This window comes from Notamacropus eugenii, chromosome 4 (assembly GCF_028372415.1).
Source record: "Notamacropus eugenii isolate mMacEug1 chromosome 4, mMacEug1.pri_v2, whole genome shotgun sequence".
Taxonomy (NCBI): domain Eukaryota; kingdom Metazoa; phylum Chordata; class Mammalia; order Diprotodontia; family Macropodidae; genus Notamacropus; species Notamacropus eugenii.
Genome location: NC_092875.1, coordinates 429,131,833 through 429,149,412, shown reverse-complemented (window position 1 = coordinate 429,149,412; position 17,580 = coordinate 429,131,833). Strand labels below are relative to the sequence as shown.

At 36.5% G+C, this 17,580-nt stretch overlaps 1 protein-coding gene across 1 annotated transcript in view; it reads right to left on the bottom strand.

The window, feature by feature from the left end:
• Positions 1 to 55: 55 nt before the first annotated feature.
• Positions 56 to 17,580, bottom strand: part of GOLPH3 (golgi phosphoprotein 3) — a 50,333-nt gene continuing 32,808 nt past the window's right edge. The window contains exon 4 of the mRNA XM_072605911.1: positions 56 to 2,043. Within this exon, the coding sequence (XP_072462012.1) occupies positions 1,619 to 2,043 (425 nt within the window). The 3' untranslated portion in view covers positions 56 to 1,618. The remainder of the gene's footprint in view (positions 2,044 to 17,580) is intronic.

Genomic DNA, 17,580 nt, shown 5'->3' with positions numbered 1-17,580 from the left:
TTCCTATGAATGAAAGTTATCTGGAAAACAATTACAAATGACATTCTTGCTCTGGTTCAGGCACTTTCAAGATCATAGTTTATTTATTATGTCAGGTAAAAAGCTAGTATACAGATTAGGGATCCCTTAAATTTCAACTCTAGAATTATACACCATCTAGTATTTTTGCCCTCAATGTTAAACAAAAATAATTCTAAACACCTGAAAGCCCCAATATTAGTAGGTACTATGGTGATAAAAAATTTGATGTTTTATTTTTCAATGTTTAGTATTTACATTATGAAACCAATGGTGGTATGACAAGCAGTGGTAAAGTAATAGTAACTGAACTTTATAAAGTCAAAGTTTATAATTTTACAATAATGAGCAAATCATCATAATTATAATATATAAAAAAATGAAAACATAGCAGAGCTTCCTGTTACACAAATCTTAATCATCTGAGCTGTAGTCATTACTTGCTAACAATTTACATGCAACACCTGCTAGGATTGACATTTGCTTCCCACCTCCCCCACCCTGTTCCCCCAAAAAAGCATTAAGTAGATAAATGACATTTAAGAGACAAACATTAAGTTACTTGAAGACAAAAGTTGTTTGTTTTTTTTTTTTAAAACTGTACTCAAGATCAGTACTGGTCACAAGCCTATTTCCATACAGAAATTATATGAACGAGATGGGATGATAAATGTCCAAAATATAGATGCACAGGCAGAGTACCATGAATGGCACAGCTCAGTAGATACTGGGATCAATTATAAACATACATGTATTCAAAACACACATTCTTTTTTCCCCTTAGTAAAGAGGTCAAAGTTTTGACCAAATGGCAATGGTTGAAGCAAGGAGACACACAGACATATAACTAATTAAATCTTGAAAAATACTTTGACGGAGAGGAATAGAATCAGAAGGGGGCTGTTAATATACAATTCAAACTATATACAGAATATACTGGAATGCATATTTCATCCCAAACCTGCTATGTGAAACAACTGGACCTTTAGACAAAAACTTTCATTTTGGTTTTTAACTATTAAACCATGGTATATGTATACAGTAAGATTTACATTGGAAGCAAAACTTCAAGGGGGCATTTTACATAAGTATTTAATGTGCTGTTTTGATTTAAAAATAACTTTGCTAAGTACACATTTCAACTGAGATCTATGTATAAAATGTCCTAATAGATACAGATATTTACCTTTGGTGAGTTAAAGGCCTTTTTTGTGAACTTCTGTCTGAACTGTACTGCAGAACGCCTAGAGACACATACACATATGGAACAACTCAAGATGAGGCAATCCAAAAGATGTGCATGTGGGAGTGAAGGTACTTTGAAAGTCAAAGCATAGCAAAAACAAATGAAAATGTACATTAAGAACTGCAAGCAACTTGAGCTCAATAGTAAATGGAATGCCAATATGGCAGTAATTTTTTTAATAACAGAAATAGGAAGGTGTCTCGTACCAGCAGAATCTTGCATACACACAACATACAGGAAAAGCCACCTACTGTTTCCATAAAACAAGATCCAATTCATATTGTGAGAAAGTACGAATTACAGAAAACGAAGTCAATAGAAGAGAAAAAACATGAAAGGACAGTCCAACAACAGCTATTTCGTAAAGGCCGCAACTACAGCCCACAGGACCTCATTGGTGTTGGCCTTCATACATTCAACTTCTGGGTCTAGATCCAGAAGCTGTCGCACTCTTTTTGTGGCTAAATCATACTGCTCATCCAGAAGAGGGGCAAAAGCGTTCTCAAGGACATCAGAAGCATGAGCGAGGTAAATAAGAGCCAGCAAACGCTTGTCCATTCGATGAGGGTCGTTCACCCATTTGTCAAGAACAGCTTCTTGCACTTTCTTGATGAGGCGCTGCTTAATGTTGTTGTTGGTAAGTGGATGTGTTGTCATGTCAAAAAGGAGAAAGTTCTGTTTCTCTGTTGTCAGTACACCTTTTTCCACCAGGTTTTTAGCTAATCGTTCACGAACATTTCTTAACTGGTAGTGTAATTTTAATGGATTCCATGTCTCACCTAAACAAAAGATTTCAAAAGTTAGAAAATAATTAAAATTTCTGATCAAAGGTGAACTTCATACTCTGATAATGAACAAGGAAATTAAATTTAGCTAATTTGTTTTTCTAGAGGAATGAAATACACATATCCTACTATTAAAGCACTTTTCAAACCAAAGAGTCAATATGGAAACTGCAAGCTTTTTTTGGCATCTTTAAAAGTTTCAAAGATAGTAAGGCACATCTAAAAGCTAAATGAGAAAATTTTACTCTCTTTAAAAAATTCATTTTGGGAACAAGAGTGATTAGACAAAAACTTGTGTTCCACCTTAATAATCTACTCCCCAAATTACTTTAGAGGTGATGAAACTAAGAACCAGCTCTTCTTCTCAGTCACTACAGTCTCTGATCACATATGAAGTAAATTGTGGTCAGAGATAAATTTCTGATGATTTTAAATATAAACTTCCTTTTGGGAGGCAAATACAAAAAGCACTATCTGTCTAGAGTGACGGAAAATTACAATGCCTCATTTAAAATCAGATAAGCTAATCCTTAATTGTCTTTCCTTTCCACAATAATTATACCACTTCGCAGATCATTCATGGCACTTCAGTGCACTAAGAGTGAGGAAACCTGAAGTGATAATATTTCTACTTGAGAACAAATATAATTTGTTTTTCTTACTTGAAGAGATCAAATGCCCCACTTGATGAATTCCATATACTTTATGGCTTATTTATAATTATTTATAATAATTTACAATAATTCTTGTTCAATTTCCCTATTAAAAACAACTTAAAATTTTTCAAGGTTATTATTATGTTGCTTTTAGCAGTAAATGTAATCAATAAAATAAATGCAATTATTTACTTTAGTACATACTGTTAAAAATAATGCTACATTTTAACATTAAGAAATCACCTTTTAATAGGCAGGGTTTAACAGTACTGAATATGCAAACCCTACAAACCAGAAATTCATGGGTTCCTAAGTGAAGGAAGAATTGGAAATACATACTCCAAAAAGGCCTATTTTTCAGAAATCAGATTCTCTGCCCACCCACTGAGAATCAAAGGAAAGATCTAAAATCTCTAGTCTATTATACAGGATCAAACTGCTGCCCATCACCTGTCACTGTTAACTTTGGATTGAACTACAAAGGCAGTTCTAGGGAAGAAAGTAGGTAACCTAAAACACTGTATACAGTAGCCTAAAAAGGCGTGTGAATGTCTAGGTAGGACCTATTTGGTAAGGTTTCACATTTTAAAGTGTTCAATGCACACTAAAAAGCATTTATTAATCAGCGCTTGTTAAATGATACTAACTTTGAAATTTAAAAAGAATTTGTGATCCAGTATGTAATTGATCAAATTCTATTTACATTAAGAGGAACATCTGGCATTTCTGTAGTATCTAAGACTTCAAGGATACATTGTCAAGTAATGCTCCACATACATTACTAAGAAAAATTCAATGTCTGTGAAGGTCTATAAAAAGCTATCATGTCAACTATTTTAATATTGTAACTCTGAACCAGGTCTAAAGATCTACTCTCCAATTCAATCAAGAGTGCCAGCAGCACTCCAACTTCATTAAGCCTAACAACATCTCAAATGGACTTTCTCATGGTGGTTTTAGGAAGTGGATGAAAAGAAATGCATCAATTTGCACATTCTAATAATCACTTTGCAGTGCCATAAGAGATTTTTATTTGTAAGAGAATAAGTATACAACTGGCAAAACCAAGTGATGTCCAATATTACTGCTAAGAGATACTGTTCACCCACTGATATTATACATGTATGAAAATGGTATACTGTAAACTTTTCATCATGCCTCACACTTCCTACTGGAGACGAGAAATGATGTAAAACCTAAAAGCATAGCTATTTTCGCAAAATGAAAGTTCAGAGCTTCTAGTAGCCAAAGACTATTACAGATATCTGTTTCTATGTACAATGGAGAGCTAGAAGTGTATATTTTCAGATAATTCTTAACATTTAATAATTTTCTTAAATAATTTATAGGCTTCTTTCTGCAGCTCTAGATTCTCACTGTGAATCCCCTGCTTGCTCATATATAAGTGCAGATGCAATATTAAATATACAAGTTTAGTACTTTTGCCTGTTACTAACAATTTCACATGTAACATTTTGGATGAGATGTTAAATGGTGGGAAAGTACTGTTCATGTGAATGTAGGAAGTAATTTTAATCATGTGTACTAGTTACAGGGTCTAAGTTGTAGTAAATAATTTTTTGCTGATTTAATAAGGCTTTATTACTTTATAAACATTAATGTTTGGGTGTAAAGATTGTGGATTTATCCAACAGGGAATCACAGTGTTTAAAGTGGCCAAACTGATGTTACACTACCTTAAGGTGTCCAAATAAACTAATTAAAGTGGTGCGATTTTCTATAATTTAGTATCAGCAAATCCAATAAATTTTGATCATCATGTAAGGGCTTATATTAAAAACAAAACAAAACAAAACAAAACACAACACCTTTTGGGAAAAAAAAAGCAGCAAAATGGAAATCCCCAGGAATGGCATGGCCAAAATTAAAAAAAAAAAACTATGCAAAGCATCCAGAAAGAAGCAATTCAAGTACCAAGAAACCACAATAAGGATTACATAAGACCTGGAAGCTTCTATTAATGAATGAGGGCTCTTGGAATATTCCAACAGGCTTAAATAGGTTTACAACTAAAAATAACAACTTGCAAAGCTGAGTATGATCCTACAGGAAAAAGAGAAATTTTAATGGAAGAGGACTTTCAAAAATTTCTGATGAAAAGACTAGAGAGCTGTGTAGAAACTTTAAAATACAACAGTCAAGAGAAACTCAAAAAAGGCAGATTTCTCAAAGCTACCAGAGGAACAGCACAATGATGTATTGCCAACCTTCTAAGATGGAGACAAGAAGCAAGTGTCCTTTCTGAACTTTAATGCGTATTGAGGGAGCTAAATAACTGAAGTTTGACATGGGAAAGAGAATGGAAGCTAAAAGGAATATACTAGTGTAGAAGAGTAAAATGGGGTAGAATTTGCTATTTCTCACAAAAAAGAAGAATCTACAAATAAAGAAGAAGGAGTTGGGGGAGCAGACATCAGATAAATACCTCATTCTTATCTGAAACAAAGGAGGGTTGTATAAGTGCATACCCCCTCCCTCCCACATCAACACCCCCTGGTGTAGAAACACATCAGACTCAACATGGAAACAATGATGAGGGCTGTTAGGAGGGTGGGTAGAAAAGGGAGAGAATTAAAAGAAGCAAAGAGCTAGAACATAAAGGTACTTTAGATTGCTTTTAGACAACTGGGAAATGGTTGAAAAAAAATTTTAACACACGTGAATGTAGTGGAATAATATTGCCCTGTAAGAAAAGAAAAACAAAACTTCAGAGAATCCTTGGTAGTATGAATTAAATGGGAAGAATGACCAGAATATGTTCTAGAAGGGCAACTACATTAGAAAGAAAACTGAACACTTAAAAAACTCTGATCAATCAAGTTACCAAAGACCTATGATAGAGAAGGTCAAGGCAAAAAATTTTTAATTGAGAACAATAGGAATGTAAAGGGGAGGAGGGTGTTACACAAACTTTTTTAAATTCACAGAATAAAATTGGGAAGGAAGAAAAACCAAGACAGTTTTAAAAGTAAAATGTAGTATTACATATTTTTCCAAAGCAAAGGGTATAAAATAGAGATGCAGCTTCATATAGAATTCTTTCTTTTGAATCTGTTACATATATAGAAATGTTCTTTTTTGGTGCTCAAGGTCAAAAGAAGAAAAAAATTTACAAAAAAGGCAGGACACTGGACTGTATCTAAGAAGAGAAGACCAGCAAAAATGTAGATGAGAAAGCTTAATGATGATAGGATAAAAAGATTAAAAGGGGGAAGTAGAGGAAGAGAGATAAAAGGGAAATGTCAAGGTGTATATTTAGGTTCATCAACTAGATAAGGAGATGTGGAAAGTATGATTGGACAATAATTCAAATGAAAAAGATCCAGGGATTTTAGAGGACCAAAAAAAGCCAATATAAATCCAACAGTGTAACTTCTGCCAAAAAAAGTTAATGTAATCCTAGGCTACATTAAGAGAAGTGTACTATCTCAATCTTGTGATAGATCTGTCACTCTCTACCTTACTCAGTTGACATCTGAAACCTTGTGCTCAGTTCTGTGTATCACAACTTAAAATAATGGTAGGATGTAGTGTGTCCAGAGGAAGATGACCATAGTGTTCAAACGACTGAGAAATAAGCCATAGTCTCCTTGGCTGAGGATCCATCCAGTGCTTCAAAGCCCACTAGCTAGAAAGGACCTAGAAAAAACATCTAGGACATCTTGAGAGCAAGCTGAAAGGAAGAAACAAATAAACTTCCAAATATGATACATGTTCTTAGAAAGAACTGCTCTTTTAAAAATCCTAATTACATAATTAATGGCTGGCATCCTCTCCTAGTTCTTAAATAGGTATCTGTCCTGTGCATTTACCATGTTCTGACTTTAATTAAAATTACCTACTGAGTATTGGTGATATGAAGGAAAAATGACATGTTTACAAATAACTATAATTAAAGAGGATTGAGAAAGGAAAGCTTCATGTAGTAGGCAACAACTGATTTGGGACTTGAAGTAAGAGAAGGATATTTCAGAAGGCTGAGACGTAATAACAACCACATTTACATCGTGCTTACTTCTTATCAGGGCAGCTAGGTGGTGCAGTGGATAGAGTACCAGTGCAGGAGTCAGGAGGACCTGAGTTCAAATCTCACCTCAGACACTTGACACTCATTAGCTGTGTGACCTTGGGCAAGTCACTTAACCCCAATTGCCTCATCCTGAGTCATCTCCAGTCATCCTGATGAATATCTGGTCACTGATTGAATTCAGATGGCTCTAGAGGAGAAGTGAGGCTGGTGACCTGCACAGCCCTTCCTCACTCAAAACAAAGCCAAGCGCAAGTCATGTCATCATTTCTCTGATGGCATGGTCTTCTTCGGCCAAGAAGGACGGACACACACACTTCTTATCAGGCACTATGCTAAGTGCTTTACAAATATTAATTCATTTGAGTCTCACAACAACCCTACGAGATAGATGCTATTATGATTTCCATTTTACTGATGAGGAAAACTAAGGCAGAGGTTGCAATGGCAATCAAATTAGGATCTTCTGCTATTTTTGTTTTACTAAAAGTGCCTTGGATTGAATAATGTGATTGGGGAGGATCTTTCCCACCTATTGATGGGCCTGTCCTTGGTGGGAAGCTTGATTAGGGGAGTTGTTTTATAGGAGGGTCCCAAATACCTTTTGTTTTTTCTACTGAGGCACTGGGTCAGAGGGTTATGCCCTTTGGCTCTAAAGAAGTGTACACTCTGAGAGTGAGGTTTTACTTTGGGGGCTTTTTGGAAGGTCTGTGTACCAGATGATACTCTGGAAAGCCATTAGGCAGTGCCCACAACCCTCCCCGCCCCCTTTTTGATGTTAGTGCTTGCCTCTCTGGTAAAGATGTATGTATGTTGGTGGTCAGGCAGTTTGGCAGCACTGTCTGTTGATTTTTGATTTCTCTGAAATTCTGACTTTCATTTTCTCTGATCCTGTGCTTGATTAAAGTGATTGTTAACGCCTCAAAAGTTGCCTTTCCTTTTATGAGTGCAGATTTAAGAACCTGTGATAGCAGGTCCCCCTGTGTATGTTGGGGTGCTTCCTGATACAGAGGTTAAGAAACTTGCCCAGGATCACACACAGCTAGTAAGTATCTGAGGCCATATTTCAACTCAGACCCCTCCAGACTTCATCCACTATGTCACCTAGCTGCAGAGATTGATTTCAGGTAGGGGTAAAATAGCCTGTGCAAAAGAAGGCAGGTCAAATATTGGAATCCACCTAAAACATAAACATAGAGCATGTGAAGGGACTTAGGATAAATGAAGACTGAAAAGACAGGCTGAAGAGATTGTGGTAGGTCTTAAAAGATTAGAGCAACAGCTATTTTGGTTTTTGACAGGTCTTGGGGAAAGGAATTCCTCTCTATGAGGAAATTCCCTCTACCAATGCAGATCAGCACCTACTACGCAATTTACCAGGATGATTTCTGGATCCCACATTAAGAACCTTTGCTTTAGAGTGTAGAGAAAAATAAGAAAAACAAACTGCTAACCAAATAGAAAGAATTCTTTTGAAAATAGAATAGCCCATAATAGTTTTCATTTCAATACATTATTAGTGCTACCTGACATATTTTCCTTCTAGGAAGAAATAAAACTATCTTCTTTTATCTAGGATATAGGATGAGAGAGGGAAAAAGATTGGCTTCCAGAAATGAAAAGGTAATGGGCAGGGTGGCTGTTTCCCAAATCAAGAAACTCAGATACCATTAGTTACGTAAATTGAAGGTAGTTGTAGGTCCAGTTTAGAAAATAAATTTCCCTGTCACTGAGATCTTGGCTGGCCAGTGGAGAAGATGGAGACATAGGAGGGACATCTTTATCTCAAATCTACTAGTATAATGACACTATAACCAAAGTCAGAAAAAAAGATTCCTAAGCTCATAGGATCCTGGAGTAGAGAAATGGTCTCACAAGCCATCCAGGCTGACAAAGAATTAGAGCTGACAAAGAATTTCCTTTATAACATTACTGATAAAAGATCATCTACTCTCTGTTTTAAGTATCTCTAGGGAGAGTATACACAACTTCATGAAGCAATTCATTCTATTTCTGCATAGCCCTAGTGATTAGGAAGTGTTACTTTATATTAAACCTAATCCTACCTCTCAACAACACCCACCCATCGCTGGAGCCAAACTGAACAAATCTAATCCCCTCCAATAAGACTTCTATGATGACCCCTCCAGGAAAATACCTCCATTAATTAAGGGTCCCAGCTCTGATACTCACTAGTTTTATGACTGCTATCTATTCTGAGTAGCAGAAGAAGAAAATTAGAGGTTACATGAAGGAGTCATATCTAGAAGGGTAGAGTTCAGCACAAGGAAAGAGAATATCAACTTTCCATTAGGAAACTTAAAAGGGATGTCTAGGATAAAATTAAAATAATTCTAAGTACTGTGGTAGGGAAAATTCCACTGACTCAAAACGCAGTGTCATCCGTGTGTGTGTGCACGCTCATGCGAACACGCACACACATATATATGAATACACACACGAGATCTGAAATTCTACTCACACAAAATATGTAAATGCTTATACACTGGTACAAATCACCTAAGAGAAGAACTGGGTATGTGTGGTAGTCTGATGACACCTTCTGGCCAAACCACTCAACTGCAGGTATAGTTTTCCAAAAACTCCAGTCTTTGTTCCCCCATTAACCTGACGACCACATAAGCTTCTGCTATATGTAAGCTACTTTATTAAAATCTAATCATATTCAGATCAATGAATAAGTATTTATTAAGTATATAGTATTAAATAAGGTGAATATAAAGGCTAAAAGGAGCTTTATCCAAGTAAACCATACACATATGTGAAAAACTAAATACAACTGCAACAAGGGAAGAACATTAGTAGTTTTATCACCAAAATCCCCATGTAAGAAATGGTTCTTGAGCTGAGCTTAGAAAGACGCTAGAATAACAGACAAAGGTGAGGACAAGCGTACATTCCAGGCCTGAGAAGACAGCTAGTTAAAAGCAGAGGGGTGGGAAATAAAAATTTCAAGTTAAAAGTATTTCAACAAGGCCAGTTTGACTGAACTGTAGTGTGAGTGAAGGGGATTAAAGTGAGATAAATTTGGAAAACTACTGTGGATTTGTGGTGGCAAAGAAAGGGAAACAGAGAGTGCCCATCAAATGGAGAATGGCTGAATAAATTATCATACACAAACGTAATAGAATACTATTGTACCACAAAAAAGATGATGAAAGGCATGGTTCCAGAGAAACTTGGGAAGTCTTGTATTAGCTGATGCAGACTGAGGCCGATCAGGAGAATAATTTACAGCAACAAAACTGCAAAACTAAACTTCAGAAAATTTAAAAACCTGATGATCAATGCAATAATCAAGTATGACTCCAGAGGGCCAATGATGAAAAATGATACCTACCTCCTGACACTTAGGCAATCAACTAAACACACATTGTGGAATGTGACCAATATAGGAATACCTTGGTTAATTAAGCATGTCTGTTATAAAGATTTTACTATGGTTTTCCCCCCCAATGAAAACCCCTCTTATATAATTCCTTAATCAAATCACTATCCCACTCAGTATAGTGGCTTTTCTGAAGAAAGCTTTATATATCTTGTAGAATGTCCTCCCAGGGCTCTCCCTTTCCCCATCCTCTCAGAGGAAAGCTTTGCCCTCATATCTCACTGAAACAAATGATGTCATTCTCTTCTTCCCTCCTCATCTCTCACAAATGTCTTCAGCCACTATCTCCTCCCTGACCTGTCTCACATGAAGAGGCTCTTTATGCCAAGGCTTACTACCTGTACAAATGTTTCCATCTCATCTTGTCTTCTCTAGTGACTGCCTCCTCTATCATCCCTAATTCTGTCATTAATCTTCAATCTCTCCCTGTCTACTAATTGCTTCCCAACTGCTCAAACATACTCATATCCCCCTGAACCTCCAAAAACTTCCACTGGATCCATCTCTCACATACATATCTCTTCCATCTCTTTTGTAGCTAAACTCCATGAAAAAGTTATTTAATGGGCATCTTCACTTTGTTTCCTCTCATTATCTGCAGTCTGATTGTGACCTAAATATAAACTGAAAGTACTCTCTCCAATGTTACCAACAAGCTCTTAGACATCAAATCTAAAGTCTTTTGAATACTCAACTCTTCTTAGAGTCTTTGGGACTTGATGGCCTTCTTGTCTTATACACACTTTTCCTCTATAAGAGGTTTTTGCAACACTACTGTCTTGGTTCTTTTCCTAATGTACAACTGCTCTTTTTCGGCTTTCTTTGTTGGATCTTCATCTGCATCATGCCCTCTAACCATAGGTGTCCTGCAAGGTTCTGTTCTGAGCCCTTTTCTCTTTTTTCTCTATACCATTTCATTTGATGATCTTATCAGCTCCCAAGAAGGCAATTATGATATCTTTGCTGACTCCCAAATATACCTTTTCAGCCCTAACCTTTTTCTACTAATCTTGTCCTGCACGTCCGACTTCCTATTCGACATCTTAAACTGAATGTTCCATAGATATCTTAAACACATCCAAAAAAGAAACATCTTTATCCTCAAGCCTTCCCTTCTTTTTAGCTTTCCTATTGCTGTTCAGGATCCCCACCATTCTCCCAGTCACCTAGGCTTACAACCTAGATATTATTCTCAGCTCACTCACCTCCCACCCCCTGCCATATCCAATACCTTGTCCAAGCCTGTCATTTTTACCTTTGTAACATCTTACATATGCTCCTTTATCTCCTCTAACACTGCCATTATCCTGGTGCAGGTCCTTATTACTTCATGCCTGGACTATTTCAACAGCTTCTGGCTGGTATCCCTGCCTCAAGTCTCTCAACACTCTGGTCAATTCTCTACTCAACTTTCAAACTGAAATTCCTAAAGTGCAGATTTGACACTGTCACACACACACACACACACACACACACACACACACTCACTCCCCTCCCAGTCCTATTATCTACATGATCAAAAATAAAATCCTATTTAGCATACGAAGTCCTCCATAACCTGGCCCTCCTCTACCTTTTCAGTCTTCTTATATCTTACCCCCACATATTCTGTTATCCAGTGACACTGGCCTCCTTGAACATTTCCTGACTCTAGACATTTCTACTCTCTATGTCGCATACACAGAATGCTCTCTCTCTTCATCTCTTACTTCTTGGCCTCCCTTGCTTCAAGTCTCAGCTAAAACCCTACCTTCTACAAGAAGTCTTTCCTGATCTGCCCGTTCCAATTTATTGCATGTACAATACACCCTGTTCACACATAGTTGCTTTTGTTGTCTCCCCCATTAGACTGTGAGCTCCTGTGAGAGAAGGGACAATTCTTTTTGTTTTCTTGTCTCTAGTATGTACACACATATCAATGTGTACCTTTGATGAAAGAGAAATATTGTATGTCATCTGAAAACATGAACTTACCCTTTGAATTCTGTTTTTTTTCTAGTCATTTAGAATATTCCCCCTCTTTCTCAGGGGAGGGAAACTGATTCCTTAGTGTTTTTAATATTGTGTCATCACCAGCACAAATTTCATCTACCTGTACCTGGTCCAGCTGTTCCTCTCATGTTTGTCTTCTTTAGTGATATTTCCATTGTTTTATCCAAACAGTATATTAGAGACAAAGACCATCAAAGAGCCTGAAGGGACCTTAGGGGTCTTCCAGTCCAACTCCTTCATGGTGAGGCCCATGGTGGATGCAAGCAGGTCAAAAATAAAGTCAATAAGCAAATTCTACAAGGGATTCTAGATGGATAGCCCAACAACTCCACTAATATACTTGTGACAATAGGAGAAAACAAGAAAGGCTTCAAGAACTCTGGATGGACTCCCTTCCCATGATGAATTTATTTGGGAGAACTGAGGAAGGATTAGGAAAATATCTCACAAGATGGAAAGCATGGATGGGCTGACATCTGTATTATTTGAGGAAATATCCTAATTATTGCTAAGACCAGAGAATATTGAGCTCCTCAAGAGCAAGAACTGTTACATTGTGTCTTTATATTCCCAGAGCCTAGTACAATGTTTAGCACACTCAGTTACCAAATAATAATTTAAATCCACAGGATCAGTCATAGATTCAAATATGGAAGGTACACCTTGGATAATTATCAAGTCCAAGTATATAGTCCTAAGATTCAATAACCTTTTAGAAATAGTTTGATAACTGTATTTCAATATAATAGGTTGTTTTTATAATCTTATGTATTCTATTTTGTGCATTTAAAAATATTATTCTCAGAGAAAGTCCACAGGTTTACAGAGTCCACGACACAAAAAAAAGGTTAAAAATCCCTGCTCTGGTCTAAACAAGCTTATTTTTTAGGGAAGGAAACCAAAGCCCAGAGATATTAGTGACTTACCTCAAAGTCATAAAAGTAGAAAGCCAAAGAACTGGGCTTCAAACCCTAGCCCTGTAACTCCAAATCCAGGTTCTTTTTTTCACTGTACTATTTAGCTCTATTTCAAGAGATCATATTAAGTTTCATAACAGATGTAACCTAGAGATAATTTTGTCCATTGAAACAGACTGTCAATCTAACTGTGGTTCTAAACAAGCGAAAAAAAATGACTGCCAAATTGAGTATTGTGCCAGACTTTCAGCATTTCTACTCTAGCAGTACTGTTTTATGAAGTAATAACTGTTCTTTGTCTTCCATGATCTCCTTTTACAAAATTCTGCAAGTGAGTTTATATTTTATATCATTGGAGTCCTTAGCTGTCATGTCTCTGATAAGAAGATCAGGTATTCACTGAAGTGATTTATGAGGTTTTTAAGTTTTCTTGCGGTGATGTTTGCTTTGTATCAGTTAAATTTCTAGAGGAAATTGTTATGGTCCATGTTGATATCTTTTTCATTTTACATTTTTCCATTTTTTCACCATCAATCTCTGAACAGGACAAGTGGAGGCACTGTAACTGTTTATGGTTAACGCTTCATCTTTACTCCTTACTAAAATTTGATATTTTTAGCTTAGCACTAAGTAAGCCAATTGTTTGACAGATACTTGATTTGAAAATGATGCCTACATAGGTCACTAGTTATTTCCTGGCTTTTAAGATAAGACACTTTATTATGAATACTGGGTAGTGCTTGCCATATCTACTACTTCCTGATTCTCTTCTCAAAGAAGTAGTCAACAAGCCTTTGTCCTCTAATTTCTTTGTCCTTAAACACACTTTCCAAAATTTTTCAATGCCCTTATGCCCACTTTTGCGTTGAAGTCATGAAGTATTAATATATGTTGACTTGATTTGGAAGACCTTGTAAAGTTTTTCATTGAATTTTCTTTTTTTTAGCTTCTGCAACATGTTGATTCAAAAACTACAATTAGCAACATAATGCTCTTTTTGCATTTGTTAATGTTATGACATTGCAGGATGGGATACAATTCTTATGAAATGAAGTTTCATATTATATTTGGGTGCATAATGAAACCAACTCTAATAACTCCTTTCTTTGCCTCTAAACAAAAAATTATGAGCTACTCTCCCACTTAACTGCAACTTTCTTCCATCTCTGGGTTTCATTTGCCATGAGAATGTCAATATTCTTGGGATTCTATCCTTCCAATATCATATCAACAGTCTGGTCAACATATTTAAGCTACTAATGGTTAAAATGTTTGTCAAAGGTCTAAAATCTATGTGACTCTTGGTATCTCCTGCATCCTTTTTCATCTCTGTTACTTTCGCTGAAGAATAGGAAGGATGCCATAAAATCTTTAGGGCCATTTAATATTTCGCTTATGGGATGCCAAGGACCCAGACTTACTGGAGATATACTTCCCTGAAGTTAACTTTAGAGAGTGCGGTCTATTTCAAGGACCATATTCGAAGCCTTTCCCTGCTTAGTACAATCTCCCAGGCCTTGAATTTCTTTTTTCTGGCATAGCCTTAGAGAACTCAGCATTACATGGGCACAATGGCACAGGTCAGCAGTCTCTGCCGTTGGAGAGGCTGAGGCTGGCGAACACTCAATACTTGATCACTTGAGTCCTGTGCTATATGCAATTATGGGATTTATGGCTAAACTCTGAATGGGCGCGTGCACTAAGCCCAGTACCAAGACACGACTCCCAGGCTGCGTGAGGAGAGGCAAATCGGCCCCACCTGGAAAAACAAGACAAGAGAAAGTTTCCGTGCCAAGGAGTACTAGGGTTAGGAAAGGTTTGCTGATTCAGAACCACCAAAAGTGTGGAAAAAGTTACCTCCACAGGCTGAATCAGTAGAATGGGAGTAATTTTCAAAAAGTTCAGGGGATACGTAAAACACTCAATGTAAAGGGGTGTGTGTGTGTGTGTGTCTGTGTCTGTGTCTGTGTCTGTCTGTGTGTCACTATTTAACAATATAAGTCCTTTCTGACATCCTAGAACACTCTCATATGTTTCATATATTATTTCTTTAGTAATAAAGCTTCTGTAAACAAATGAGTCAGTGGGATACACAGACCACTAGACACTTAACAAACATTTGCTAAATCCAATTGTTACCAAAGGTATGACAGGAATAGCAAAACTAATTTTTTTTGAATCACTAAGAACTCCATTATAATGAAGTGGATTTTAACATAATGTGTTTAAGCTTTGCTAAATAAAATCACTAATACTTATCCAGAAACCAGATAATGATTTTAGTTCTGCTGTAATTTTGGTTACAGAAGGGATTTATTGAATTATTCCCACCTAAGAATTTCTAACAAGAAATTTATGAAAAGCTGCCCTGTGAAAATCAGTACTCTTATTTTTGCCACTAAATAAAATTGCAAAATAGTAGAGATACACATAAAAGTTCATAAGATTTAGAATTGAAAGGGAATACTTGATAAGCAGTTAATCAAGTATCTCTCTGCTTGATGACCTTCCCAAGGTAACATGCGTGAGACAGCCCATTCCACTTTCGGACAGCTTTAACAGTTAGAAAGTTCTTCCTGACATCAAGCCTAAAATCTGGTTCCCATCTGTTGCTTTGGTTGTTTTCTAGAGTCAAAAAGAACAAGTCTAATCCCCTTTCCATAGAATAGTTCTTCCAATACTTATGGAGAGCATCATTTTAACTCCTTAGCCTTCTTTTCTACAGGCTAAACATCCTCAGTTTCCAGAAGCTTCATGACATGGGTTTGTCAAACTGATCAACAAGATGGAAAACACAACATACACACACACACACAAACAATATGTTCTACGTTAAGACTATTACCTAACTCTCCTTTTATATAAGTCCTAAGTAATTATTACTTTACCAAGTAGTACAGCTGAATCATACCATATAACTCTAGGCTACTTTAATTTCTTTTCATCTCTTCCCTAATCATTTAAGATAAGATGACAATTCTGAAACTCTGAAGAATAATTAGTTGTATGAAACCTACGATGATTAGTTATTCATCTTTGCAGACCCCACAGGGTGGAAATCAACTAGTGAAGTAAAAAGGGATAAGGTGATCTAAACATAAACTGATTTCACCTTCCATAAAGAGGAGAAGGAAATCGGTAGCCATTCTATACTTTCCCTTCCCTATCAACAAAATTGTCTTCTTCTGAATGCTTTCCAACTTACCTCTCTTCAACTGTGACTCTCACAATTAAACATAATACTCCAGATGTAGTCTGATTAGACCAAGGGTTCGTAAGCTTTTTTGTGTGTTGGTTGTCTTGGCAGTCTAATGAAACCTACAGATCCTTTCTCAAAATGTTTTAAAGGCATAAAATAAAAGACAGAATGACAAAGAAAAGTTATAGTGAAATAGTCATCAAAACAATAAAAAACAAATTCAAAGGCTCCAAGTTAACAATGTGTGGATGTAAGGATAGTACAGGAAGACTATCATCTCCTTATTCCTGAAAGTTATAGTTCCCTTAAATGTAGCCAAATATAAGTTTGACTGAGGCAATACTCATTCAGTAATTAAGGTTACATGAGGTTTAAATGAGGCAGAGAATGGCCTCTTTACTAGTCCAAAACAAAAAAAAAGAAAAATTCAATCTGTCAGGGCAAAACCCTTAGGGTTTTGGGCCCAAACCTAAACAACTGCTATTTACATCCACTCTGAGCCAATCAGGGCCCAAACAATGACTAAGTAGGCCTTGGTCTCTGACCTACTTGTTGGCCAATCAATAAGTGTCAGAGTGATTTGGGTTTAAGGCTTGGTCCTTAAGAAAAAAAGATTCCAGCAATTTTTACATTTCCTTTGAGCAGAGCACACACAAGTATAGGCGTAGGCATGCGTACAGGAAGGAAGGAAGGAAGGAAGGAAGGAAGGAAGGAAGGAAGGAAGGAAGGAAGGAAGGAAGGAAGAGTCCAATTCACTTGCATGCCATGGCATCACCTCCCAAATGTCAAACAACAGCCAAATATCTCATTATCTGTTTTGGCTGACACATCACACTAAACACACACATCACTAAAATACCCAGAGATTTTTCAGATAGCCCAGAGGTTTTTTGCCCTACCACCCCCTTTAAAAAAAATTACTTGGAGTCCCCCTGGAAAATCTACTTTCTTTAACCCTTTAATGGTTATTTTTTTTGAAATATGCATCATTTAAAAAATATAAAATATATATATTTGTAAAAGATGCATCTTAAATTTAATAATTTATTGTAAAAATTTGGGGGGTTTTCTTGCATTGAAATTTTGATGATGTAATACTGGGTCATGTAACCCTATAGTATCACTGTGAACAAGTCATTACACGCCCGTATTTCTGCTTATGCATGCTAGACTTTCCCACAATGCACAACACGCTTCCAAGCCAATTGCTAGTTAAGACCTGTAGATGAACTTGACCACTGATCAGTTATACCTTTCATTCTGTGTGTTTATTTGGAAAATCATGTGATTACTACAACTTTAACTGTACT